The 25,432-nt window shown below is 31.2% G+C and overlaps 1 protein-coding gene across 1 annotated transcript; it reads left to right on the forward strand.

The window, feature by feature from the left end:
• The first annotated feature begins 19,951 nt into the window (after positions 1-19,951).
• On the forward strand, positions 19,952-25,191 carry LOC121210868 (zinc transporter 5). The gene is made up of 11 exons (XM_041082712.1): positions 19,952-20,107; positions 20,705-20,897; positions 21,011-21,096; positions 21,940-22,024; positions 22,276-22,354; positions 22,519-22,649; positions 22,813-22,899; positions 23,025-23,134; positions 23,479-23,609; positions 24,163-24,289; positions 24,741-25,191. Exons 1-10 carry the CDS (start codon positions 20,058-20,060, stop codon positions 24,273-24,275), a joined length of 1,065 nt encoding a protein of 354 aa, XP_040938646.1. The 5' UTR covers positions 19,952-20,057; the 3' UTR covers positions 24,276-24,289; positions 24,741-25,191.
• Positions 25,192-25,432: the final 241 nt, after the last annotated feature.

Below are 25,432 nucleotides of genomic sequence, written 5' to 3' on the forward strand. Positions count from 1 at the left end.
TGGACACATTTGGCTTTTAATTTTGTCTTTTAGTTCATTTTACCCCTAAATGACCAAAATGCCAGTTTTACTATTCTTTCAAATTTTACCCTTCCAAGCCCATTTTTGTCCAAAATTTTTAAAACTTGGTCAAATTACTCATTAAGGACGTTTAATTAATAATCCAATTCAATTTCATGCAAAATTCTTCTAGAACACAAGTTTTACAAATTATTTGATTTAGTCCCTAAAGTTCAATAAGGCATTTTTCACATAAAATTTCCTTATGAAATTTTCACACAAGCATAGAAACATATCATAGACTTTATAATAATCATAAAATAAATATTTCCACTTCAGATTTGTGGTCTTGAAACCACTATTCCGACTAGGCCCTAATTCAGGATGTTACATTTCTCCCCCCTTTAGGGATTTTCGTCCCCGAAAATCTTACCAAGAAAGTGGTTTTGGTTTTCACTTAAATTCCCCAATCTCGTAATCTTCATTAAAGAACTTTCACTCTGACTGAGCTTTTAATACTTATCTTTTTATTTTCCCATACTAGTACCGTGAGTGGTTCATTGCAATGCCGCCCATCGATTGAATTTCAACTCTTACCCTTATACACAATGATCAGATCCACTCCATCATGTTACACATACACGCATACTTAAATCTTTTTGAATTCAAATGGTGAACTAGTTAGTTCATCATAGCCTTATACTCTTTAAATTCATACCGTCTGAAAGCTTGCGGACTCAACTCTCAATTGCCTTTAAAATTTGAAACCTCCTTGAGCTTTCACAAGAAACCATGATATAAAACTCAGATTTCAATCCGATTAGTGGAGATTAGAATTTCAAAAAATCCAACAATCATAAGGACACAGAATTCCATGAATTTGAGGAGCGAAAATTCGGGACGTACCGATATAATTTACCAACCTTGTAACATTTAATAACTATCCAAGTACTCGTAACCACAATTTGCTTCCTCAAGGATCATGCAATAATCATCTCATCTTGACTTAATAAATTCAAGTCAGCTACACTATCATAACTCAGATCTTACATGGCATCAAATACCTAAAGCTATCACATTGTCTCATTGTCTTTAAACACATTACAAATCATACATCAACACATCACTGAAAATCAAGAAGTCTTTGCCCAACGCAGACTAAACCGATTTAAATGCTTCAGTTAACAATGTTCTCATCTATTCAAAACTTTACTAGCATGTAATAGACTTTTCAACTTTCACAAGGTGAAAATTCTATCATCCATAGTAGCCTTAAGTCGTATCAAAGTCTTTTAGGGAACATACACTTTTCTTTTAGACTCCCCGTCCTTTGCCCATAAACAAAATGAAATTTTATTCTCAGACATGAATATCTCATTTAATTCTTCAAACAATTAATTTACAAGGATTGAACAATCAAGCCGGTCTTAATCATTCATGAATGACATTTCAAGAAATCCTCTCTTCCAGACAATAAAACGATTCAGCTTGCAATCATTCAAAACTCACTCATCATTCTAATCAAAGACCATTTCAATTTTGATAGCTCAAGCAACCCAGACGTCTCAACTGAATATATTAATGCTGACAACTTACTCCGCCATACAATTTGAAACTCAAAATTTCTCCACTTAGCCTCTGTCAAAGTCAAATTCTTACACAAAAGTTTGAGAAATCCGAATACTAGAATCATCACATCACTACGATCAAGCCGAAAACATAGTCATACTTGATATATATATATATCACAAGCTGAAGATTGTACTTTAAATATAAGCCATGCTCAACAAGTTACCAGATAAGGATAACCAGAAAACCAAGATAGAGAAACCCAGAATAAAGAAATCCAACATAAAGAAATCCTAGATAGATAAGTCCAAGATAAAGAAATCCAAATTACAATATTGTATCGAAAGACCGTGAACAAAGCTCATGAGAAAATATAAATGGTCTCAATGATTTTTTAGAGAAAGGAAATCGAGAAAGACATCATTTGAACCCACTGGAAACAAATACGTCAAGAACAATATACTTCCTGCATATATATATAATCAGATAGAGCAATCATTAGTAGTGACAGAATCATGGCACCATACACAATTTCTCATTAATTCCCAACAGATGGAAAGTAACGGAATACCAAAAAGAAAAAAATAAGATCATGTAGATCATAAACCAATCAAACTGACAATATTTTCCTCTAACATTAAGATTAGTCAATGTTCCCATATTACAAGAATTCATCAGAGAAAATATATATAACCATTATAACAATTTTTGAAAATAAATGGACTCATAGAGTGTCTTGAGAGAGATATCCATCATCGGTTCACTAAAATTTCCATACTCAGGCATCTCATGTTTCAAACATTATTCCTTTAACTATTTCTGCATCAAAATTCCATATTATTCTTTTCACTAAAGGAGATCTGCTCATGAAGGAATTTCAATTAGTACATTTCCTAACATCAGTTCAGAACAGACCAATTTCCAAAGTTGACCTTTTACTGACTGTGATATTACGAAAATCAATAAATCTTTCGGTCAATCCGATATTTCTCTAGTTCTATCTTTTCATATCCATTCATTCTCAATCTCTAATCATGTTTATGATTATTCTATCATCAAGCTCTCTGGTTTCTCACCCGGAAACTTATTCAACACAAATCTCAGGATATTCCATTATAAAACACCACTTTGGTAAGGGGGATGGGTCGTAGGGCCTCTGACTCGACTCTCATATACATATACATGTGACACAACTTTCATCATCATAGCAACAGTATCACAATCATATCATTCATGTCGGACAAACTAACATTCATATTTGTTTTACGCCAACTTTTCAGTTATTTCATCTAAACAAGTATTCTTATGCATACATTCTATGAATTCTAGATGACTTTACTTATCCCATTCATTTAATCAAACTAGTCATGCACACAACACCACATAAGGGCCAAACAAATATGGATAACTATATTACAATCGAAACTTTCATTTCAAGTATCATCATATACACATCATTATGATCATGCAAATCAAGCCAAGCAATTTAACACATTTATTTAAACCATACGAGCTTGCCCGCCATAATCATCCAAACAGATATACATGAATATTCATCCCATCAATAATTTTGGTAAGTCGTCTAAACACATGCATTCACTCAAGCAAATCAGTCTTATACATCATGAAATTTTCAATCAATCATAGATAAGCTCATTAAGCCATATACACATTCTATTTCATGTTTCTCGTTTCTTATATATGTACATACATATCATGAATTTTTATTCATACCTTTCCGAAATTTAACTCATAGAAATTGCACTTTATTCATATACTTTAGTATCACTATCTATGTGATTGGGTGTAGCTCGGTTGGAGAGTTCCTTTGTCTAAACAAAATGGCTCTCATTCGCATCGGGAGACATCACACTATCATAGATCCGTGACATGTATAGCTAGACTCTCATACACATGCTAGGTTAGTCCGAGAACCGACTAAACCATAGCTCTATTACCACTAAATGTAACACCCCTTACCCAAGTCTGACACCGGGACAAGATACGAGGCATTACCGAACTTAAGCATATACAAACATGTAAAATTGAGCCATAAAATTTCTTTTAATTCAAAACTTTTCATACCCATACACATCGTCCCTTATTTGGGTCTACGAAGCCCGAAATATACTTTAGAGAGGGTTTGGGACTAAACCGGGAGCTTTGAAAAGTTTTGGGAAAACTTAGAAAATTTTACCATAAAACAGAGTCCCACGCCCGTGTGGACATAGGGCACACCCATGTTCCTTTGACACGCTCGTGTCCTCAGGCCATGTAACTCTCTGTTTATGACGCCAGCACACAAATTGAACCACACGGCCAGGCTACACGCCCGTGTCTCCAGGCCATGTTCCTCACACGGTTATGACACATGGCCATGTCTCAGCCTGTGTGGCCAACACTTAGGCTATTTTCCAAGCCTTTATGTTACTCATAATCCCTTACAACCTTACACACATCCAAATCACCATTCATGGCATCATTTTAATAATACTCTTTGTTAAGACACATTTATCATACTAACATATCCTTTTTCTTATAATGCACTTACTCATGAAATACCAAGTCTAGATTTATTAATCCCCATTCACAAGACTTGTCATTTTGATGCCCACTTTTACCATTAAACCAAGGTTACCAACTTATCCATCAGACACTCATGTTTAACCATCATCATCTTGTTTCTAAATCATACAATTACTTCAAAATTATGACCATCTCGAATGGTCATAAAGCATACATCCAACACACATGACATACTATCAATCATGCAAGGCAACCACATAATTTTGTCATCATTAAACATAGCATAATTAGCTAAACTTACAACCCATAATCAATATGAGCCACATCTCATGGCCATTTACAAATAACTCAATATAGCTAACATATTTGACTAAATCATAATAACACATATCATTTGTCTAGTTACTCATTAAGGACCTCTAATTAATAATCTAATTCAATTTCATGCAAAATGCTTCTAAAACACAAGTTTTACAAATTATTCAATTTAGTCCCTAAAGTTCAATAAGGCACTTTTCACATAAAATTTCCTCATGAAATTTTCACATAAGTATAGAAACATATCATAGACTTTATAATAATTATAAAATAAATATTTTCACTTCAGATTTGTGGTCTCAAAACCACTATTCTGACTAGGCCCTAATTCAGGATGTTACAATATTAATGCTTGATATATGATGTAACCAAATCCTTGTTTAGTATTTTATAATTTGAACAATTTTTTTAAAAAAACAATTTTTGGTTTGTCCCAGTGGGAATCTGATTCATGCTTTTTATCCTCGAGTGTTGAGTGTTGAAATGTGTTTCAAAATTGGAATTTTGAGGTTAAGTAATAGTACAAATTCCATGGAGTAGTCTGACATAAGTGGAATCTTGTGTTATCCTCACTCTTTTTGTTATTATTCAAACAAAAATTAGTAATTTATTAATGTTTGATTTTGGTTTATCTTGTGGAACAAGCATAAGTGGTGACAGCTTTAGTGTAACTGGTTTTCAGTTTGCTTATTTAGTTTCTTATGTGATTAAAATAGCGACATATAGATATGCTTGTGAAATTTTTTATTGTTTCATTAGTCCTATATTTCTTTTGTTTATTTCCTTGACTTGATTTCTTGGTGGACAATCATTTTTAATTTTTTTAATTTTTTTAATTTTTACCTACTGAAACTCAGATATGCTTTTAAGTTATTAGGGGCTTCCCATGTATAAATATGTGTTTTATAATGGCGTTTAGTCCATATCAGTGTAGACAATCATTTTCCCTTGTTGACTAAGTTTAATATAGTTGAGTTTTTACATCAGCAAGTTCTTGATATAGAGCACGATTTTGCAGCGCAGTTATTGAGCTCCAAAATTTCTATTTCTTTCTCTTTTTGGGTCAAACCAAATTAACTAGGCCAAAGTTTGTAAAGGTAATAGCAGTGAATTTCACCATTATATTTAAAACTACTGCTTTCTCTTCGCTTGATATTTGATGCTTGGTCATATTGCGATATGCTAAATACCCCACATTTTATCTAGTTGATACTTTTAGAATGGAGTTGAATTTCAATAGGTTGTTTAGTAGTAAACTTTTTTGCATGCTTTGCCATTTCATGAAATTGAATATGAGTGACAACATTTACATTGAGCATGCTATTGTCTTTATCTGGATATGCTACTTGCAAACTGTTAAAGCCTTCATTGCCCTATACATGCAAACTGCTTGCCTGAATGTTTTGGGTACCATTTCAAGTAAACTTATAGTGGGTTTTTATTTGTTTAACCTATATGCTCGTGGAGTATGTATGTGATCTCTTTTGCTCCTTAGGTATTAAATCGGTTTTGGTTTCACAATGTTCCATAGTGTTGATTATTAGGAAAGTTTGGTTGAATATTCATTCCTTTTTTGCAATCAATTTGAAAGTTTTTTTTTGTTTCCATTTCAGTCTATAAATGTTCAAGTTTATTACTGTACATATTTTGTGACATTCAAATTAATTCTTACATTTTAATGATTAATTTAACTCAATAATTAGGGTTTAGTATTAGTTGCACTAAAACTTGATTGTAATTGAATAAATTTGGTTAGTTTAGTTCGATTAATTATCAAGTAAAATCATTTAATTATGTGTTTTCAAAAAGGTTAATTAAGTTCAATTTATTAAGTTTTGATATTAAGCGAAACCGTTTATTTAGTTATACATTTTCATAAGCTTAATTTAGTTTGATTTATTGAAATTTGATATTAAGTAAAAACGTTTGTTCAATTATGAATTTTTAAAAATGTTAATTTAGTTCAATTTATTGAGTTTTGATATTAAGTGGAACCATTTATTCTATTATACAAAGTAAAACCGCTTGTTCAATTATGCGTTTTTAAAAAAGATAATTTAGTCCAATTTATTGAATTTTGATATTAACTAGAACCGTTTATTCAATTATGTGTTTTTAAAAAGGCTACTTTAGTTCAATTCATTGAGTTTTGATATTAAGTAAAACGGTTTATTCAAGTTATATGTTTTGAGAAGATTAAATTAATTTGATTTATTGAGTTTTGATATTAAGTAAAATCATTTATTCGGTAAAATGTTCTTAGAAATAAAAAATCTTTAATATCTTTAATAAAAAAACAAAATAATCAAATTAAATAATCAATTTAATATCTTTAAAGTTCAAATTTAAAAAATATAACATAATATAATATTTATCATAGAAATAAATATTATTTAATTAAAATAAATTTTTTAAAGGAAAATAATATTTATCTTAATTTTAAAATTATTTTAATATTTTTCATAAATATTATCATAAAAATAAATATATTTAATTATCATAAAGATAAATATTGTTTATCTGTATATTTAAAATTTATTTATCCTTTCATAAAATCCGTAACACAATTAATTTTAATATTTTTTTGTTTTAAACCCTAAATTTAAATTGATCAATTTTAATGTTTAGTATAGTAAACATAAAGGTGATAAAAAAGAATTCAAATTAAAAAATTAAAAGAGTATAATTGAAAGAGTCAATATTTAAAGTTAATATTTAAATATGATAATCATAATTTATATAAACATTTAAGGTTTATGATTATCATAACTTACATAAACATTTAAAGAATATAAAAAATGCAATTTCTAACATTTAAAGAATATAAAATATATATATCATATCATAATTTACATAAAACTTTGGATCAAAAAATATAAAAATCACAGAAATTAAGGCAACACTATTGTTTTTCCCTACTCTTAATTATACTTATAAATGAACCCAAAATGTTGTCACTAATATATATCTTTTAAATAGTTAGAACTTGATACTTGATATATATTATCTATTTTAGTACAATGACATGATTTAAATCTATTTAGAATACCTAAGTAACTGTAATTTATTGTCAACTTTAGACTTCAAGAACTACGAAATGGATAAGAGTTGGATGGATTTGTCAAGGGTAAGCAACGACTATCAAAATGGAGTACAAACTTTTCTAAATTTTGCATTTCAAAATGCAAGCCAAGAGAATATGATTCCTTGCCCATGTAAGAAGAGTGGCAACATCATTTGGCATTTTCATGAAGTTGTCTATGAACATCTAATTGTTGATAGCTTTATTCGGGGGTATAAAAAATAGATTTTTCATGGAGAATGTACACCTTGTAGAACCTCTTTAACGATTAATCCGACTTATCCTCATAATGCTTACCATCAGTCTGTTAGAGAAGATGACATGGAAGGTATGTTGCAACATGCATTTAATATGCACAGTCATGGTTTGCAATCATTTCCACCTAAAATTATAGCATCCGATGATTGTGATATTAGTGGAAATGCTTTTATCGAAACGGGAAGAAGTACACCTGATGAAGAGCCAAATGAAGAATCGGCGAAGTTCTACAAGTTACTTAATGAAATAAATGAAGAACTTTATGAGGGGTCAAAATTTTCAAAACTGTCCTTCTGCATTCATCTTTTTCACTTAAAATGTTTGAGAGGGTGGACTGTAAACTCTTTTACACTGTTGTTAGAGTTTTTGAGAGATATGTTTCCGTTTGCAAAAATCTCTCATTCATGTAAATATATGAAGAAATTGATAAAATATTTAGGCCTTGGGTATAACAAAATTCATAGTTGTCCAAATGACTGCATGTTGTATTGGGGTGATCAGAAAAACCAGCAATCTTGTCATGTTTACGGTAAATCTTGTTGGATGAATAGGAATGCAAAAGATGTGAATGAGGACGAAGGTGAGACACAATAAAAAAAGAAGCCAATAAAGATTTTACGATATTTTCCACTAATACCAGGTCTTCAAAGGCTTTTCACGTCGTTAAAAATAGTTGAGTCTATGATGTGGCATCATGATCAACAAACCGATGATGAATTATTAAGGATCCGTGGATTCTTTAGCTTGGAAATCATTTGACAGTAAATTTCCAAGCTTTGCAAGCGATCATCTGAACGTGAGGCTTGGGCTAGCATCTGATGGATTTAATCCTTCTAAAATCATGAATACTTCATACAGTACTTGGCCTATAATGCTTGTTCCTTACAATTTGCCTCCGTGGATTTGCATGAAGCAAAATTCTTTTATCTTATCTATGATTATCCCTAGACAGAAATGTCTTGGGAATGATATTAACATTTATATGCAACCACTTATTGAAGAGTTGAAACAGTTATGGGCAGGTGTTGAAACATATGATGTCTCGAGAAATAAGAACTTTTATTTACGTGCAACTTTGTTGTGGACTATTAATGATTTCCCAGCTTATGTCAATTTATCTGTTAGAGTACCAAATGATGTTATGCTTGTCCTTGTTGTGCAGCGCAAACATGTTCGAAGTGGTTATATAATGGGAAAAAGTTCTCTTACATGGGGCATCATCGGTGGTTAGATAGAAATCATAGATTTAAATTTTAGAGGACTCTATTTGATGGTACAGAAGAGTTTAGAGAAGCTCCTGAGCAGACCATTAGATCTAAAATCTTGCTCATGTTAAAAGATATCAATTTTAGTTATGGGAAGATGAATCAACCACCCAACACGCAAACAAAGAGAAGACCAAAGGAGGCGTATGTTGGTGATGTTAACCGGCAGAATGATGATGAATCTAATGAAGAGGACGATCCTAATGAGCTGGACTTGTAGAAAAAAAAGTATTTTTTTAGTTGCCTTATTAGGAGCATCACATTTTGCGACACAATCTTGATGTCATGCATATTGAAAAGAATGTTTGCGAGAACATCATCGGGACAATTCTGAATGTCGATAAAAAATCGAAAGACAAATTTCAGAGTTGACTTGATCTAGTTGACATGGGAATTCAGCGTGATCTTTATCCACAATTACTTTCGAATGGAAAATCTCGATTGTCGCCTTCTATTTTTACAATGTCGAAGAAAGAAAAAGAAGTGTTTTACACGATGTTGAAGGATATAAAGGTCTTAGATGCGTATGCATCAAATACATCTCGATGTGTGAGTCTTAAAGATCGAAGACTATGTTCCCTAAAATCACATGATTATCACATCTTGATGCAAGATTTACTGCCAGTTGCTTTGCGGTGTTGTATGTCAAAAAAGGTGACGTCTTGTATAATTGAACTATCCAATATAATGAAAGCTATTTGTGGCAAAGTTTTGATTGTTGAAGAACTAGAGAAAGTACAAGATTGAGTCACCTTGACTTTATGCAACTTGGAGAAGATCTTTCCACCTTCATTCTTCACTATTACGGTGCACTTGCTAATCCATCTCCCTCATGAAGCAAAATTTGGTTGGCCAGTTTTCTATCGGTGGATGTATCCTATAGAGAGGTGCTAATTTATTTGTAAAGTTTTCATTCATTCATTTTGATAATGTTGTATATCATGTTTAGGTTCCTATGCAAATTTAAGTCTTATTATCGTAATAAGCGTTATCCAAAAGGATCAATTGCTGAAGGTTACTTGGTAGAGGAGTGTATGACTTTCTGCTCTAGATATTTAGAAGATGTTGAAACAAAACTAAATAGACCAAATAGAAATGCTGGGCTCACTAATCATAACTTAGCTGAAACTTATCTATTTCAAAGTTATGGACAACTAATCGGTAAAGTTGAAATTGCACACTTAGATGATAGATCTTGGATACAAGCACATCGATATGTTCTTTTTCATCATGATTCAATTGAACCATTATGCAAGTAAGTTTTAGAATTTGATAAATATTCATCTTTTTAATTTGTTTATCTTCTAACCAAGTAATCCACTTTTTAACATAATGAGTACAAACAAGTCCTGAGAACTCGTTCACGCTCCCAAAGATTACAACATCAAGAGATTCATAAGTTATTCACAGAATCTTTTCATGAATGGTTAGGGAAAACGGTATGCAACTAAAGCTTTCATTGACAAATAATGATGTTTTCATATAACATTTATAATTAATCAATTTACATTTGATTCAATAGGTTTGGAGTGGAAAGGACGTCAATGATGAAGTTAAATGGCTTTCCCAAGGTCCGAATAGAGTAGTAAAAGGATATACTGCCTTCCTCATTAATGGATTCAGGTTTCATACAAAATCTCATGAAAGATTGAAGAGGACTCAAAATGGCAGAATAGTTGTTAATTCTTCAATTACAAGTTATGCTAGTACTAGGGACAATAATCCTATTGAGGGAAATGTGGAGTATTACGGACTTCTTACAGACATTATTGAGTTGGATTACTATGGAAAACGGAAGGTTGTCTTATTTCGATGTGATTAGGCTAATGTTAAAACTGCTCGTAGAATTAAAAAAGATCAAATTGGTTTTACAATGGTGAACTTCTCTCGATTAATTCACACTAGACAACAATTGATAGACGAGCCGTATGTATTTTCTTCTCAAGTCAAACAAGTTTTTTACTCGAAAAATCCAACTGATAAGGGTTGGCACGTTGTACTCCTGTAACACTCCTAGAGACTTGTTTGACATGGGCAATAGAAGTAGAGTTGACAGCGATGAAAGATCAGAAACATTGTCTTTTCTAGAACAAAACTTAAATGAAACTATCCCTAATACTAGTACACAATTTCAATGGGTTTGCCAGGATGTGGATGAAGATATTTATGAATCATGATGTAGTAAGATTTTATGATTTTTTTAATTATATGTAATATTATAATTTAAATTTTGATCTTGTTAAATATTTCAACTATTTTATATATACTATTATTGTTGTAATTAGTGACTAATATTTCAACTATTTTATGTGTATTACAGATAAAATGCCTAGAAAAAGATTGCAAGATCTAAGTATTATTCAAAATCCTCCAAGTTCAGAAGAAACAAATAGTGAACAATAGACTACTATTGGATTTTCGAATGTTCCGAATACAATTGATGAACTTGCAGAAATTTAAAGTAATGTTAACTTTAATTGACATGCATGTTGACTTTTATTATTGATTTTTGTTTTAAATTCTTATATTATCATATACCGTTTTTTTAGCTGAAAGTGGTGGGAGGCACAAAACTTGAAGACGTACGCTATTAAAATATTTATACGAGCTAAATTCTGTCTAGCGTGTCAAAGTAGCTAGAAATAGTCATGGTCAGCCTATTAGATCATAAGCTAGACTTTTAGCAGGATACTTGGACATTATAGCATGAAATGCCAATCTGTTGCCTATCAACTATGAGTCATGGCATCATATGCCTGGTAGTAACAAAAATCAAGCTCTCAATAATATTAAGGTAATAACATGAATGTAATTTATAATACTTTAGTTTAAGTTTCATTTATATTTACTTTCTAAACTTATGTTATTTGTAGGAGAGATTTGCTTTAGAGGTTTCGGATGATTATATGAAAAAGGCATTAGGAAAGAAATGGGAGACCATAAAAGTACTTTAAAGAAGGAATATTTTAAGAAAAATATAAGCCTTGAAGAGAAATTACGAAATGTCCCGCCAGGAATGCTGAGGCACTAACAAGAAGATGTAGTTAGATTTTGGAATTCAAAAGAAATGAGAGGTATTATGTACTTCCAAAATCTTATAAGTATTTTGGTTTATAGTATTTACTATATACGTAATAATAATTTCATAATGTAGGATTGTGAGCTAGTTGGAACTACAAGTAGGGGAAAACAAAAATTCACGCATACAGCTAGGTCGAAAAGTTTGCTTGTGTAGTTGATGACAAGGTATTTTGAATTTATTAATTGTGTCAAATATTAATTACTTTCTACTAAATAATTTTTTCCTACTATATTGTAGGAACTGTCATCTGGTTAAAAAGACGCCTTAAGCTTTTTGACATTACACATAGAAAGAAAGATGGATCTCCTATGACTACTGAAGCTGCAGAAATTATGGTATATTTACTTAATAAAATTTGAATTATTTTAAATATTTATCATGTTTAATTATAATGGTTTAATTCGTTGCTTGTAATGCAAATAATGCCAAGTTATGTTGTATTTGTTTTGATTATATATTTCGTTTCTAACTCTTTGATTGATTTATTAGGAGAAACTAAAGGATAAAAGGGAGGAGTATAAAACGATTGCTTCAAGTGATAGTTCTGTTAATCTTGACGACATTGATAACCGAATTATTACTGAAGTTTTGGGTCCTAAAAGGTATGGTCGGGTTCAATTTCAAGGATCTTTTGTTAACCAACCTAATACTTTGGATCCAACTCGCAGCAATACATGCCTCGGGGAATCAGGCTCAAGTTGAAGTTCAAAGGTTAAGAAACCAGATGGCTCAGATGCAAGCGAGCACAGTTGAGCAAATTGCTCAACTTATAGTAGAGGCAGCATCGAGAGAAGCAAAGGCTCAAAGAAAATATGATGAACTCCAGCTACAACTTAAAGCAGAGGCAGCAGCGAAGGAATCAGAGGCTACAGCTTCATAATATGATGAAATGTTTCAGCAGTCGTAGAATCCACCATCTTGGACTTTTGTTTTCTTATTGTGAAAATATTTTAACAATATAACTTTTGAATATAATATATTTTTTTATTTCATTTATTAATTTAGATCATATATATTTCTTTCGTGATAGCATCATTTAGATTTGAAGTTTTTGGTTGGATTGGATGTTATAGGAAATTATGTTGACAATTTGGGTTCTATATGAATGAAAATAGGTTGGTAAAATCTGCTAAAGTTAGTGGCTTTTTCCCACAAACTTCGCTAATGGTCATGTTCTTTAGCAACGTTTTTATGAGAAGCGCCGCTAAAGGTCATGTTCTATAGCGGCATTTTTTCACATAAACGTCGCAAAATTTAGCGGTGTTATCTATAGCGGCATTCTTTTCGGCGCTTATCAAAATGCCGCAAATTGTTTTAGTGATGCTTATAAGCGCCGCTATAGGGCCAAAAAAATACCGCTAAAAACCTGTTTTGCTATAGTGTCAGGGAAAGCTAAGGCTTTACCACTAAACTAGTAAGCTCATTCTTATTAATTCCTTATCAAAATAATTTCTAAGGCACTCTCTTGCCCTATGCTTTAAAAAAAATCCAAATTTTATCTCTATTTCTTATAACTCTATTTTTAAGATGTGATAAAAGTGATTCAATAAGAACAAGAAAGTATTTAAAAACCGAAAAGAATATAAACTAAGACTAATTTTAAAATACGTGGGTTTTTGAAGGTGTCTAAGACAACTTGATTACATTCAACCCCTAATGTCTTATTTATAGTGGTGTTGGCAGCCCAAATTAGGTTTTCATATAAGTTTGATTGCGCGGACAAAAATAACTCCTATGAACTTGGGCAGCACGTTGATGTGTATCGTGCCACACCCTTTGCATGGTGCGACATGACACCAAAGATTGTGTTGCTCCTTTTGTGCTTTGACGTCTCGAAAAGCTGGTACATCACTTGACCTTTGCTTCTACGTCAATTAGGCATTTATATCTCCATTGTAATACCCCTAACCTATATTCTTCGCCAGATTAGGGTTACGGAGTATTACCATACAATCAAAAACATTTAAACATAATATTAGTTAATAATTTAATCACATTAGAAACCAACCATATACATACCATCCCTAAATCGAGCCCTCGAGGCCCTAAAAATATCTTAGAAGCAATTCGAGACCAATTTGAAATCATTTGGAAGTCCAGGAAAAAGTAACAAAAATTTGGAAACAGGGTTCACACGGCCATGTGGCTAGGCCGTGTGCCTCACACAACTGAGACACATGCCCGTGTCTCAGGCCGTGTAACCTTCGAACTAGAGACACACGACCGTGTCACAGCCCGTGCCCTCACCCGTGTAACTCTCTGAGTAAGGTCACACGACCGTGTCACACACCCGTGTGCCAGGTCATGTAACTCTTTGAGTTTTCCACATGCACATGTGCCAAGCCATGTGTTAGGCCGTATAACAAACTAACTTGCATCCTAAAGAAATCATTAGATGACACACGGTTGTGTCGCCAAGCCATGTGTCTCACACGGTTGAGTCACACACTCGTGTCGACCCAAATTTACCTAAAATTAATCCATTTCAAAACCATGTTATACATAAACATCTAGACCAATAATGCACACTTTTAAAGCTCCAAAACCTTACCTAAACATACATATATCTTCCATTTCAAGATACTAATTCAACTAACTATGCCATTCAAAGGCACCTTAAATGCATTCAACAACACCTACCTAAACATGTCAATATTACCACATTTCAATCATCAAATCATAATTCAATGCTTACCTAAACATGCCACAAACTTGACCATTATCATTCCATTCCAAACATACCATAAGAGTCATTCAAACATGTATAGTTAGGCAACCAAAATGACACAATTTGACAAGGCATCAAATGGCACCAAACTAAGATAAGTTCATAACTTATACATGCCAAAACACCAACAAACCATTCATCAAGATAACATTATAAGTCATCCTATACATGTCATCATAAATTTTGGCCAAAATGCTCAAAAATTACCAAAAAGAATTCTGGATAGTATGATAGATCTTTGACGAGCTTCTAACCAAATCGAGCTTCCGATAATCTATAAAACATAAGAAAGAAAATACATAATGAATGCTTTGTAAGCTCATTTAAACATAAAAGCAACTTACCATTTCCAGAATAAATAACATAATTAAAATACAATTCAACACCAATGCCACAAGCTTAGAAATGTCTAACCAACATCAACCACTCACAAATTAGTAAGTTTTTCCATGATATAATGAAATCAACCATATGTACAACATCATGTAGTTCATGTTGCCATGATTCAATCCATTTGCATACTTTCCTTTTCGTTCCCGTTTATGCCTGTTGAACTATCTAAAATTTCATCGGATAATCAAGAAAGCTCATACGAAGTGTGCCTTTTACATATAACAGTAACCTTTCCTTTACATCATTACTTACATGAGCTATGAAATGGGTTTGCTGACACGAGCTGTGGGTCAGAATGTAAGCTACACGATGCTATTCACACAAGCTATGGAGAATCCGCAACAAATGCAGGACCTCAGCCATCAGTAAGACATTCAAGACCGACACTCGAAACATGAAATCCTTAATGACATGTCATTCGTATCCTAAGAATTCCTAAGGTACAACCGGGATTCAATATCTTTCATAACATTAATATGTTTATATATCGATTCAGATATGTTTATATATCGATTCATTAACATTATAAATAACATAATAACATTCAATTTAAATAACATTTATACGATAATCATTCATACGAACTTACCCCAATGACTAGGGGCATAGAAATTAGGTCAAACTAATCTAAAGCTTTTACTTTGCCTTGTTCTAGGTCCGTACATAGTTTATCTTGATCTAAATAGACAATTTCAATTAATTTAATACTTCTAGTATTCAATTTAATCCACATTTCATATTTATGCAAAATTACTATTTTGCCCCTAACATTTTAACTTTTCACAATTTAGTCATTAAGCTCGTAATTTGAAATCTAATCATTTTAATCCCTCTTATGGGCTAACCGAATTCTTTATGGAATTATTACAACCCAAAAAAACCATCATTTCATAAATTTAACTTGAATTTTTACTATTTTTACAAACCAATCCCTAAATGCAAATTTCATCAAAAATCACTTTACAAAACTTGTTTATTTCTAAACAAAGATTCATAATCTATCAATTAATATCAAAAATAATTCAAGAACATTCATGTCATAACTCTCAACCTTTAACAGTTTTATAAATTGATCTCCGGGCTAGCTAGATTAAGTTAAAATGATTACAAAAACATAAAAATCATTAAAAATGGGACTTAAAACCATACCATGCAAATCAACTAAGCTTGACTGAATGTTCTCCTTCTCCAATGGCAATTTTAGGGTTTGAAACTCAAAATGATGAAGACAAGATCTTTTTTTAATGTTTTATTACTTAGTTTTTCTTTTTATTACTAATTTACTAAATTAACCTTAAATAACCATTTAAACTACCATAAAACCTATCCATCATAATCCACTAACTCATTAAATGGTTTATTTACCATTCGAGTCCTTTACTTTAAGGTTTCATAGCCATTTGACCATTTTAACTAATATAACTCAACTTTTGCACATTCTGCGATTTAGTCCTTTTTACTCAATTAACCATGCAAACCTCAAAATTTAATAAAACATTAATAAAATCCCTTAAACATTAAAATAATAATTTACTCATCAAAATTGTGGTCCTAAAATCATTATTCCGATATCACTAAAAATGGGCTATTACATCCATTCTACACACTCAATTAGATCAATTAGTACAACCTAAGGCCTGTGTCGGCCTATTGGGTCACAACACCTACAAAATGTGTTTAAAACACTTATTTTTATTAACTTTCTATCTTAAGGTCTAAATACTGAAAACAAAAATTAAAATATTAAATTACTTAGAAAACAAACTTCGTAAGTGTAAAATTAACCATAATTGACGGCATGTCAATTTGCTACTTGAACCAACATATCCATGCAAGAGGAAGAATCAACAAAGGGTGTTTTTTTGCAAATGAAAGTGAGAGCCAACATTTCAACAATAGGCTTTTCCGAAATTGAGCATCTCTAAGGTTATGGAAAAGGAGTTATATTAATTTTTATGTGTAATATTATTTTATTATATAATTAGTTGTTTTTAACATGTATTGTGATGTAGTTATACTATTTTAAATAAAGTTTATGATTTTTTTTTGTCTAATTTAAGTGAGATGTTAATAAAACTTTGTTACTCATTTTTTTCCATGTTTGATGTAATAGTTTAATAAATTTGTTAAGTCTAAACCAAATGAATTAAAAAATAAAAATAAATAATACAAATAAAGGTGTTTATGGGTTGAGTAGCCTGCACAACTCGATTAGCCGAATTCAACTTGGATTGAGCTTGGGTTTTATTTTTTCAACTCTGGCTTAATCCGTTTTACTATTTAAAAATTAAAAAATATATCATTTATATATTTATATAATTAAATTTAAATAAATTAATTCTTAAGTATTTTTTGACCAGTGAAATAAGGCACTTGGACAAGTTAGGCTCAAGCTTAAGTTTGAAAATTTTTTAAAATTTGGGTCTTAACTTGGCCCAACCTATAAACACCTTTAAATAGAAAGAATTTTAACACTCATAGATGTTAAGGTACAGATTCATTAGTGAATTTATATCTTATGGACCTTGAAACCTATGGATACCAAGGTAACCTTAAAAAAATACATATTTTGAACATTTTTTTAAGAAATAATCTTTAAATTTACAATTTTATATGTGAAAAAAGTCCTTAAGAAAATGCAAAAAAAAAAAAATTAAGCCCTTGTACTAAATTTACACCTAATTAAGCCTATGCCATTAATTAAAATAATCAATTTAGCCCCTTCATTAACGATTTTCATTATTGACCACATTAACTATTAAAATAAATTAACAGACTAATTAGATTTTGACATCTAGCAGCTTTTGGTTTAATCTAATATTTTTTTCTATAAAAATATTAAAAAATTAGAAAAAAAATATAAAAATCATAACAATAAAAATATTTAAAAAATCATAAATTTTTAAAAAAATAGAAAAAATATAAAAAATTATAAAAATTATTAAATATTAAAAATATGAAAATTGATATAAATTTAAAAATTATAAAAAAAATATACAAATTATTAAAAAATTTAATAATTTATAAAACAAAATAATAAAATTAATAAAACATATTTAAAATTTTATAAAAGCGTATTAAAATTCTATAAAAAATCATACACAATTATAAAAAAATATTAAAATTAATATAAACTTATAAAAATTATAAAAAAAATCATAAAAACTTGAACTGGACCAGATCAGCCAATTGGACCTATTTAGCCGAAATTGACAATGGTGTCGGTCAGGAAAAAACCATTAGACTGGTTGACTTGGGAAAATAACAATATTTTTTTAATACTTTTCATGTTTTATTTAATTGAACTGGATTGGTTAGTCAAAATTGCAAATTGGTGGCCTTATCGGTTCGACCATCGGTCCGATTTTGAAAACATTGATTACAATTTTTTTTTACAAATTATTATTATTATTTTAAGAATTCTAATACATTTTTTTAAAATAAGTTTGTATCATAAAAACCATAAAATCTAATAAATATCGATTTTAGTAAGTTTATATCAATTTTAATAAAACTTATTTAAAATATAAACTTATAATAAGTTTATATCAATTTTATTTTTTACAATTTATTAAAATTAATATAAATTTATAAAAAAATAAAATAATTCATAATTTTTTTTGCATTTTTAATAAGTTTATGTAAATTTTAATATTTTATTTTTTTATATTTTTAAAATTTTTAAAATTTTTAATAATTTTTTAATCATTTTTATGAGAAAAATATTATATTAAACTAGAAGCTGTCATATGTCACCATCTAATTAGTTCATCAATTTATTTTAATAGTTAACGTGGTCAATAATCATTAATGAATGGGCTTAATTGATTATTTTAGTTTACGGCAATAGCTTAATTAAGTGTGAATTTAATATAGGGGCTTAATTGGTTTTTTGCATTTTCGTTAGTCTTTTTTTACATGTAAGCCAATTAACAATATACTATTAATAAAACCACTGACTAAATTAGTGTTACGAGTTAACCGGATACTAACTTAGTTAAAAAATTATAAAAATGTATTTTTATAATTAAAATAAGTCATATTATTCGAGAGCATTTTAGTCTTCTCATTTTAACAAAAACCAAGAAAAATATGAATACATTGAGATTTAAACAGCTCTAATTAAATTAGTAAAACCTTAAATATATATATATACATGTTTTTATTATGTACAATTTACTATCTCCACTAGTTGTACATCTATACTTACTATAAATAAAACTTCTGACTGAGTTGGTGTCGCGGGTTAACCGATTACCAACTCGATTAAAAAATTACAAAAATATCCTACCGTAATTAAAATAAGCCATATTATTCAATGGTATTTTAGTCTTTTCATTTTAACAAAAATCAAGAAAAATATATATACAACAAGATTTGAACTAACATAAATTTAATTAATAAAATTTTAAATTTACCTCTCAACCAATTATTTCATTATTTATTATTTTTTAAATACACATTATGTTACACATACTGTATTCTAGTTTTTAAAAAATTCCTATTAATCCTGTTTGCAATTAAAAAAAGAAACTCTTTTACTGAAGTATTGTGGAAACTTAAAAGATACGGTTTTAGACAGTCATAAAGAAAACCAATTAGAAATGGAACAATTAAAGCCCAATCCTTGATTGTAGCCCAGCCCAAAGCAGTCAATTTTCAGTTTGGACTCTCGTTTTTTCTATTTCATTCTCTCATTTTATTTTTGCTTGTTATACACTAATTATCAGTAATTAATCTCTGTTTAAGCTTTGTCTAATCCAAATTAAACTACTCTCTCATAATAAGCTATAAATATCCTCCTTTTCAGATACAAACTATTTCATTTTTTTGAAGATGATGTCTCCAAGGCCAATCTCTGAGGTTCGCGGATCGTCTAATTTCAGGTATGTATTAAAACAAAATAAATCTCTCATTCTGTTTTTTTTTTTCAATTTTCAATTTTATTTTTTAGAACCCTAGTTTTTCTGTTTGGTTTTCTAGAAGAAATGACATTTGTGGAGGAATTTGAAATTTGAATCTTACGTTTATTTGTGGAGTTTAGGTCAACTGCATTTCTTGCCTTCAAAGTGATATGCTATGAAGTTCCGATAAGTTTCTGTTCAAGTTTCCGATTTTCCAGCATTTTCTGGCCAACTCAACAGTGCCCTTACTTTGTTTTAGCGACTAGCGTGTTTAGCATTACTAAACTGAATAATCTCTACCAGTGTTGCGTACTTCTATGTAGTTTATGGGAAATTTTAGCTTAGTTTAGCTAAAGTATTGTTCTAAAAGTCGTAATCATTGAGCTATTAAACTTTTGATAATGATTTTTTGTTAAGAGATTAAAATAAATGTTCTCATATATTTATAAATACTAATAAAATACATTTGAAACACTGTTATATGACTATATGTTCATATACTTGTATATAAATTAATTGTATTATATTTTTGTTTGCTAGATCTTAGATGATTTTGCCATTAATTATTTTTACTTGTAGGCAAACTCCTCTGCAGATAATCCACATTGTTGGGAACTTCTTGAGAATATGGTCAGTTTATTCCATGTATCGGTACCTGACCCAGACTGGAGCTTCAGTGATACTTTTTATCTTCAGTTGTCTGGTTCCCTCATCTATCTTATTTTTACTCTTGCAAAAGCCTTGGAAGGGAAGATCACTCTCAAATACACAGGTCAAGTAGGGTTGCTTCTTTTCCTGAGGAGGATAATAACAATTGGAAGAAAGAGTGCTCACTTGTATCTTTTTCCTTAATTTTTCCTTTTTGAAGTCTCTCTTAATTTTCAGGTGGTTCCTTCTGTAATTAATGGTGCTATAACAGCTTTATATTTCATCTTGTGGGGAAAGGGGCTTAAATCTTGTGGACCACTTAGGTGCGTTTCTGGTGCCTTAAACATTGTTTCTTATTTCTGTTTATGGTTACATGTCTCAAACATGCATAGTTTGGTTAGATTGGGCATATAAGATGGTATTGTATATTTGAAACCTTGTCTGATTTATAAAAACAATGTAATTTGCTATATATTTATTTGTTGAGTTTATGAGAAACCCCTATGCTTTCAACCTCCTATTTATAGGAATCTTGAAAGTTTCTCTTTCCATTTTAATTATTTATATTTGTGCAAAATGCGTAGAAATGTCTTATTGTAGTGCCAAATCTGAAGGTGGAAATGGGGGAGAAAAATCTCTTGCCCTTGCTTGGACAGTTCCAGACATGATCCCTTTTTGATTGTTGTTAGAAAGGTGCAACTTTCACAAATTCTAAACTCCAAGCCTTTTGAAACATTTGTGTCAAAAATTGGCAAGGATGCACTTAATAAGTCGGATTAAGTCATCTCCATGGATTACTTAATTGGCCTTATATGATGTTTTTTGGGCTAGATGTTTGATGCAATATCGCGCAATTTTGTTTTAATTTGAACTGTGTGAAAGTTTCTTTTATTGCTGTCTCTGCCACCACTTCCCTGCTACTAAAAGGAAAAAAAGTAAAAATGGAAGTTGTTAACAGCCCAAGAATATTGGATAGTTGTTGCATTAGCCTCTCTATACAATCCCGGGCGTCATAACCTGAACTTAAGATTCATGAGCCTAATGATCTTTCCACCTTTTATAGTGTGTTATGATTGACTCCTAGGTTCTCTTGACCTGATTTTATCCATATGAAGCTTTAAATGGTACCCATGGCTATATTAATTTGCATTTTATTTTTTCTCTAGTGCTATATTGGCGGAATATTCTGGTGCTGTTCTTGGAGTATTATCTGCAGTATTGTATGGTAGAAGAGGCCATCTCTGGAAAAAGGTAAACACATTGAACTACAACGTATAGCTAATTCGACTTTTTTTTTAATTCACGTAAAACAGATTTGTACCTCTGTTTTCTGGGGCTGCCTTACCTTCAGAAGTAGTTGGACGCACATTAGTTTTATTGCTGTATCTGTTTAGAATTGAAATCAGTGGTACCATTAGAAATTAGAATAAAATTTTATATGTGCTCAGCATCAACATTAATGGTTGAAATATCTGATGATGTCTTTTCTTCTGGTTTCCCAGGTTGGTGGGCTTATTGCAATGTTGGCATCTTTTTATTTCTTATCTCAAGGCTGGGCCTTGGCAACACTTTCTCCATTCTATATCCTCTCATAGGCTTTCCTCAAATCTAGGATGTTACAATGCAATAGGCTAGCTGTTTAGTATCACCTTATTTGATTTTTCTCTGTAATCTCTAAACAGATGATCTTTTTATTCTTGTTCTGATTATTCTAGTTTGATTTGATAAACTTAACTAAAAAATACCATTCAAAGACAGCCTCGACTCAGAGGTTCAGACTGAACAAGTATTGGGCATGAGTAAAATGATGGTTCCCATCTTGGCTGGAATCTTATCAGCTCTGAGAAGGGTGATTGCAAGGCGAGTTTCACTCAAGGTATTGATGTTAATGCATCTAAAGTTATCTTCTAGCCTTTTTGTCAACTGAAAACCATCAGCTACTAGCCCCCAACCCCCTCAATATTGCAAACTATTTTTTAAAAAGAAAAAAAAAAAAAACTGTTAGATAATTTTGTATTGTTGTCATTCTCTGCCTTTAGAATCAACTGAAAAGGCGGCTTCATGCAATAACCATTGCTTCTGCAACTTCTTTTCTATTCCCCGTGGCCATGTGGGACTTAATCATAGTAAGGGTTCTGTTGTTCTATTCATTCTCGTAATTTCATTGAGTATACATGTTTAGTTTCATCTCTCGTATCTTAGCTTGTTTGACAATTTTTGTTCTTTCCTCTGCATAAATTGAACACTTCAGGGATCTTCTGATAGCAATATGGAACTTCCTTTTTCTGCCTGGGCTTTTCTGAGTACAGTTCTTTTTGGAATAATATTGGTATTCTACGTTGACAGCATCGCAGAGGAGAAGTATGACAGTAACTAAAGCAGTTCTATGGTTTTTGTGATCTTTCTAGTTTTGAAGAGCCTGTTGCGTTATTTCGTCAAAATGTTTAGACTTGTGCATATATTATGTGCTAGAACACTCAGTTCTACATTCCCTTTGCATCCTTTTTATCTATTGTAGGTTCTGCATGGTCTAATTCAAGTACTGTTCTTTTTTCTGTTATTTTTGGAAAATAAAAGATGCAAGAGATGTTATTTTGTCAGTGGTAATTTTGCATGGATAACTTCCATTTATTTCAGCTTTAAGCATTTCAACTTAAAACAGTGTAAGACTTATATATAACTGCAACTGCTTCATCTGTTGATAGGTTGCATATGGTTTTCTCTTCTCCAAGACATTTAATGGCAGCTGCAGGATGCATAATTGTCATGGAGATTGCTTACAAAATGGACTTCTCCTTGGCAGGCTTTTTAATTTGTTCCTCAATATTAGGCATTGGTATGTTAACTTCTTCATTTTTCTTGAAGTGAATGAACCATGGATAAAGAAGGGTGCATCTCCTTTGGAGTGTTTTTTTTTTCCCCTTTCGATCAAAATGGCGATGCATTCATCTCTAAACACATAGGAAAGAATTTCATATGGAGGTTTCTTTTTTAAATCATAATTTTTCAAGAAGCTGGATGTTCAAATCTTCACACACAATCGGCATCCTTTCATCTCTACCACATCTTGTTGAATATAGACTATTATGGCTTTGAAAACATATTAGGTGATAAAGAAATCTTATTGTACTTCCCTTATCTCTATTCACTTTTCAATATTTCCCATGAAGGAGCTCGTTTTCATGTTTGTTTTTGCAGTAAAATTTGATTTTCTCAACTCATTGCTGAAATTTCTCGAAAATGCTGCAAAAATCTTCAATGCAAAGCAATAAAAATAAACTCTCCTTGATTTTGGCCCTTGACATGAAACATGTGCAAGTTTACCATAAGCAATGTTTTTGTGCCTAAATTTCAAGAGATCTTATGTTTGATTCTCCCTAAATTTGTAGGGATATATGAGGCAACTACCTTGGAACGTGGTAGGAAAGATTCTCTTCAAAAACCAGAAATATCAAATGGGATGTTGGATGATGAACTTGAGATGCCTTCTCTTCCGACTTAATTTGTGCAATTCTGGTGTGTACATGTCAAACTCCTTGGTCTTTCTATTCCCCGTTTTTATGAAAGCATAATATTGCATGGCTGTGGTTTTGGGTGGGTAGTATGAAGTGACTTTGATCGGTTCATTCTAATACATGAAACTGCTCAATGATGATGTTGGTAGGCAGTAGTTGTTTTCAGTAAAATATTATGTGTTCTGAATGATGGACTTAAATTTACTAATTCAAAAACAGGGATATAGACTCAGCTAGATATAGTTTGAGACTTAAGTAGCCAGTCAAAGATACTTCTTTGAGTTATTTTCATCAGTTCAAAATGTTTTGGGGGGAGGGGTGAATAATACTTGGCCTCTAAGCTGGTGGATGCATTCACCAAAAAAAACACCCGGGTAGTATTGGAAGAGCCTCCGACCATACTTTTGTGGTGGTGAATGGCTTTTGCTGACTGTTCTACCTTTTTTGTGCAGTGACAATCTAGGGTTTACGCATGAACAAGCAATTTTCTTGCAGCATTTATTGTGAAGATGTTGATTTTGTTACCCTTAGTTATTGGGCATGATGGGTAATAAACCTCATTGCTTTAATCAGTTTCCAGCCAGGTACTCCCCCTGCCCACATTCTTTATTTGTCAAAATGGTATAACATGTGAGCCAATCGTTGAACTGATGGTTTGGACCCAAGTGTAGCATTCAACAGGATCCATCGTTGTAAAAGTGTTTCAAATATTACTTATCATTTATAGTTTATAACTACCCGTTCATAGTTTACAACTACCCATCGGCAAGATTATGCTTTGTATTTGTCCTCAAAGGATTCTACGGATTACTTCTACAGCTTACAGTTCAGTTTTTTTATCAACAAAAACTCAAGTGTTAAGAGACTGGTCGTTCTATTTTTATCTCAGACGGCTTTTGCTAATTGATAAAATTCGGTTCCTTTTGATAGATAAGAGACTTCTGCTTTGAAGTCTGATGTGTTTGGACTTCTGTTTTGGAATGTTTCGGACTGTAGGCATTATGGCACGTAAATGCTTAGGTGTAGCTTGGCAAAAAAAAAAAAAAAAGAACCTAGGATTTGTATGAATCTGTTTTATGATCTTTATGTGATTGCATTGCTGGTAATACAATCTTCATTCATCTTGATTGATTAGTCATTGGTA

This window comes from Gossypium hirsutum, chromosome A12 (genome assembly GCF_007990345.1).
Source record: "Gossypium hirsutum isolate 1008001.06 chromosome A12, Gossypium_hirsutum_v2.1, whole genome shotgun sequence".
NCBI classification, from domain to species: domain Eukaryota; kingdom Viridiplantae; phylum Streptophyta; class Magnoliopsida; order Malvales; family Malvaceae; genus Gossypium; species Gossypium hirsutum.

What these genes read in the sequence shown, in the direction of transcription:
- LOC121210868 (XM_041082712.1), top strand. Translation starts at nt 20,058, where the DNA reads ATGATGTCTCCAAGGCCAATCTCTGAGGTTCGCGGATCGTCTAATTTC. An exon ending in GAGGCCATCTCTGGAAAAAG is followed by an intron (nt 22,025 to 22,275) that starts GTAAACACATTG and finishes CTGGTTTCCCAG; the next exon opens with GTTGGTGGGCTTATTGCAAT. An exon ending in GGCAACACTTTCTCCATTCT is followed by an intron (nt 22,355 to 22,518) that starts ATATCCTCTCAT and finishes ACTAAAAAATAC; the next exon opens with CATTCAAAGACAGCCTCGAC.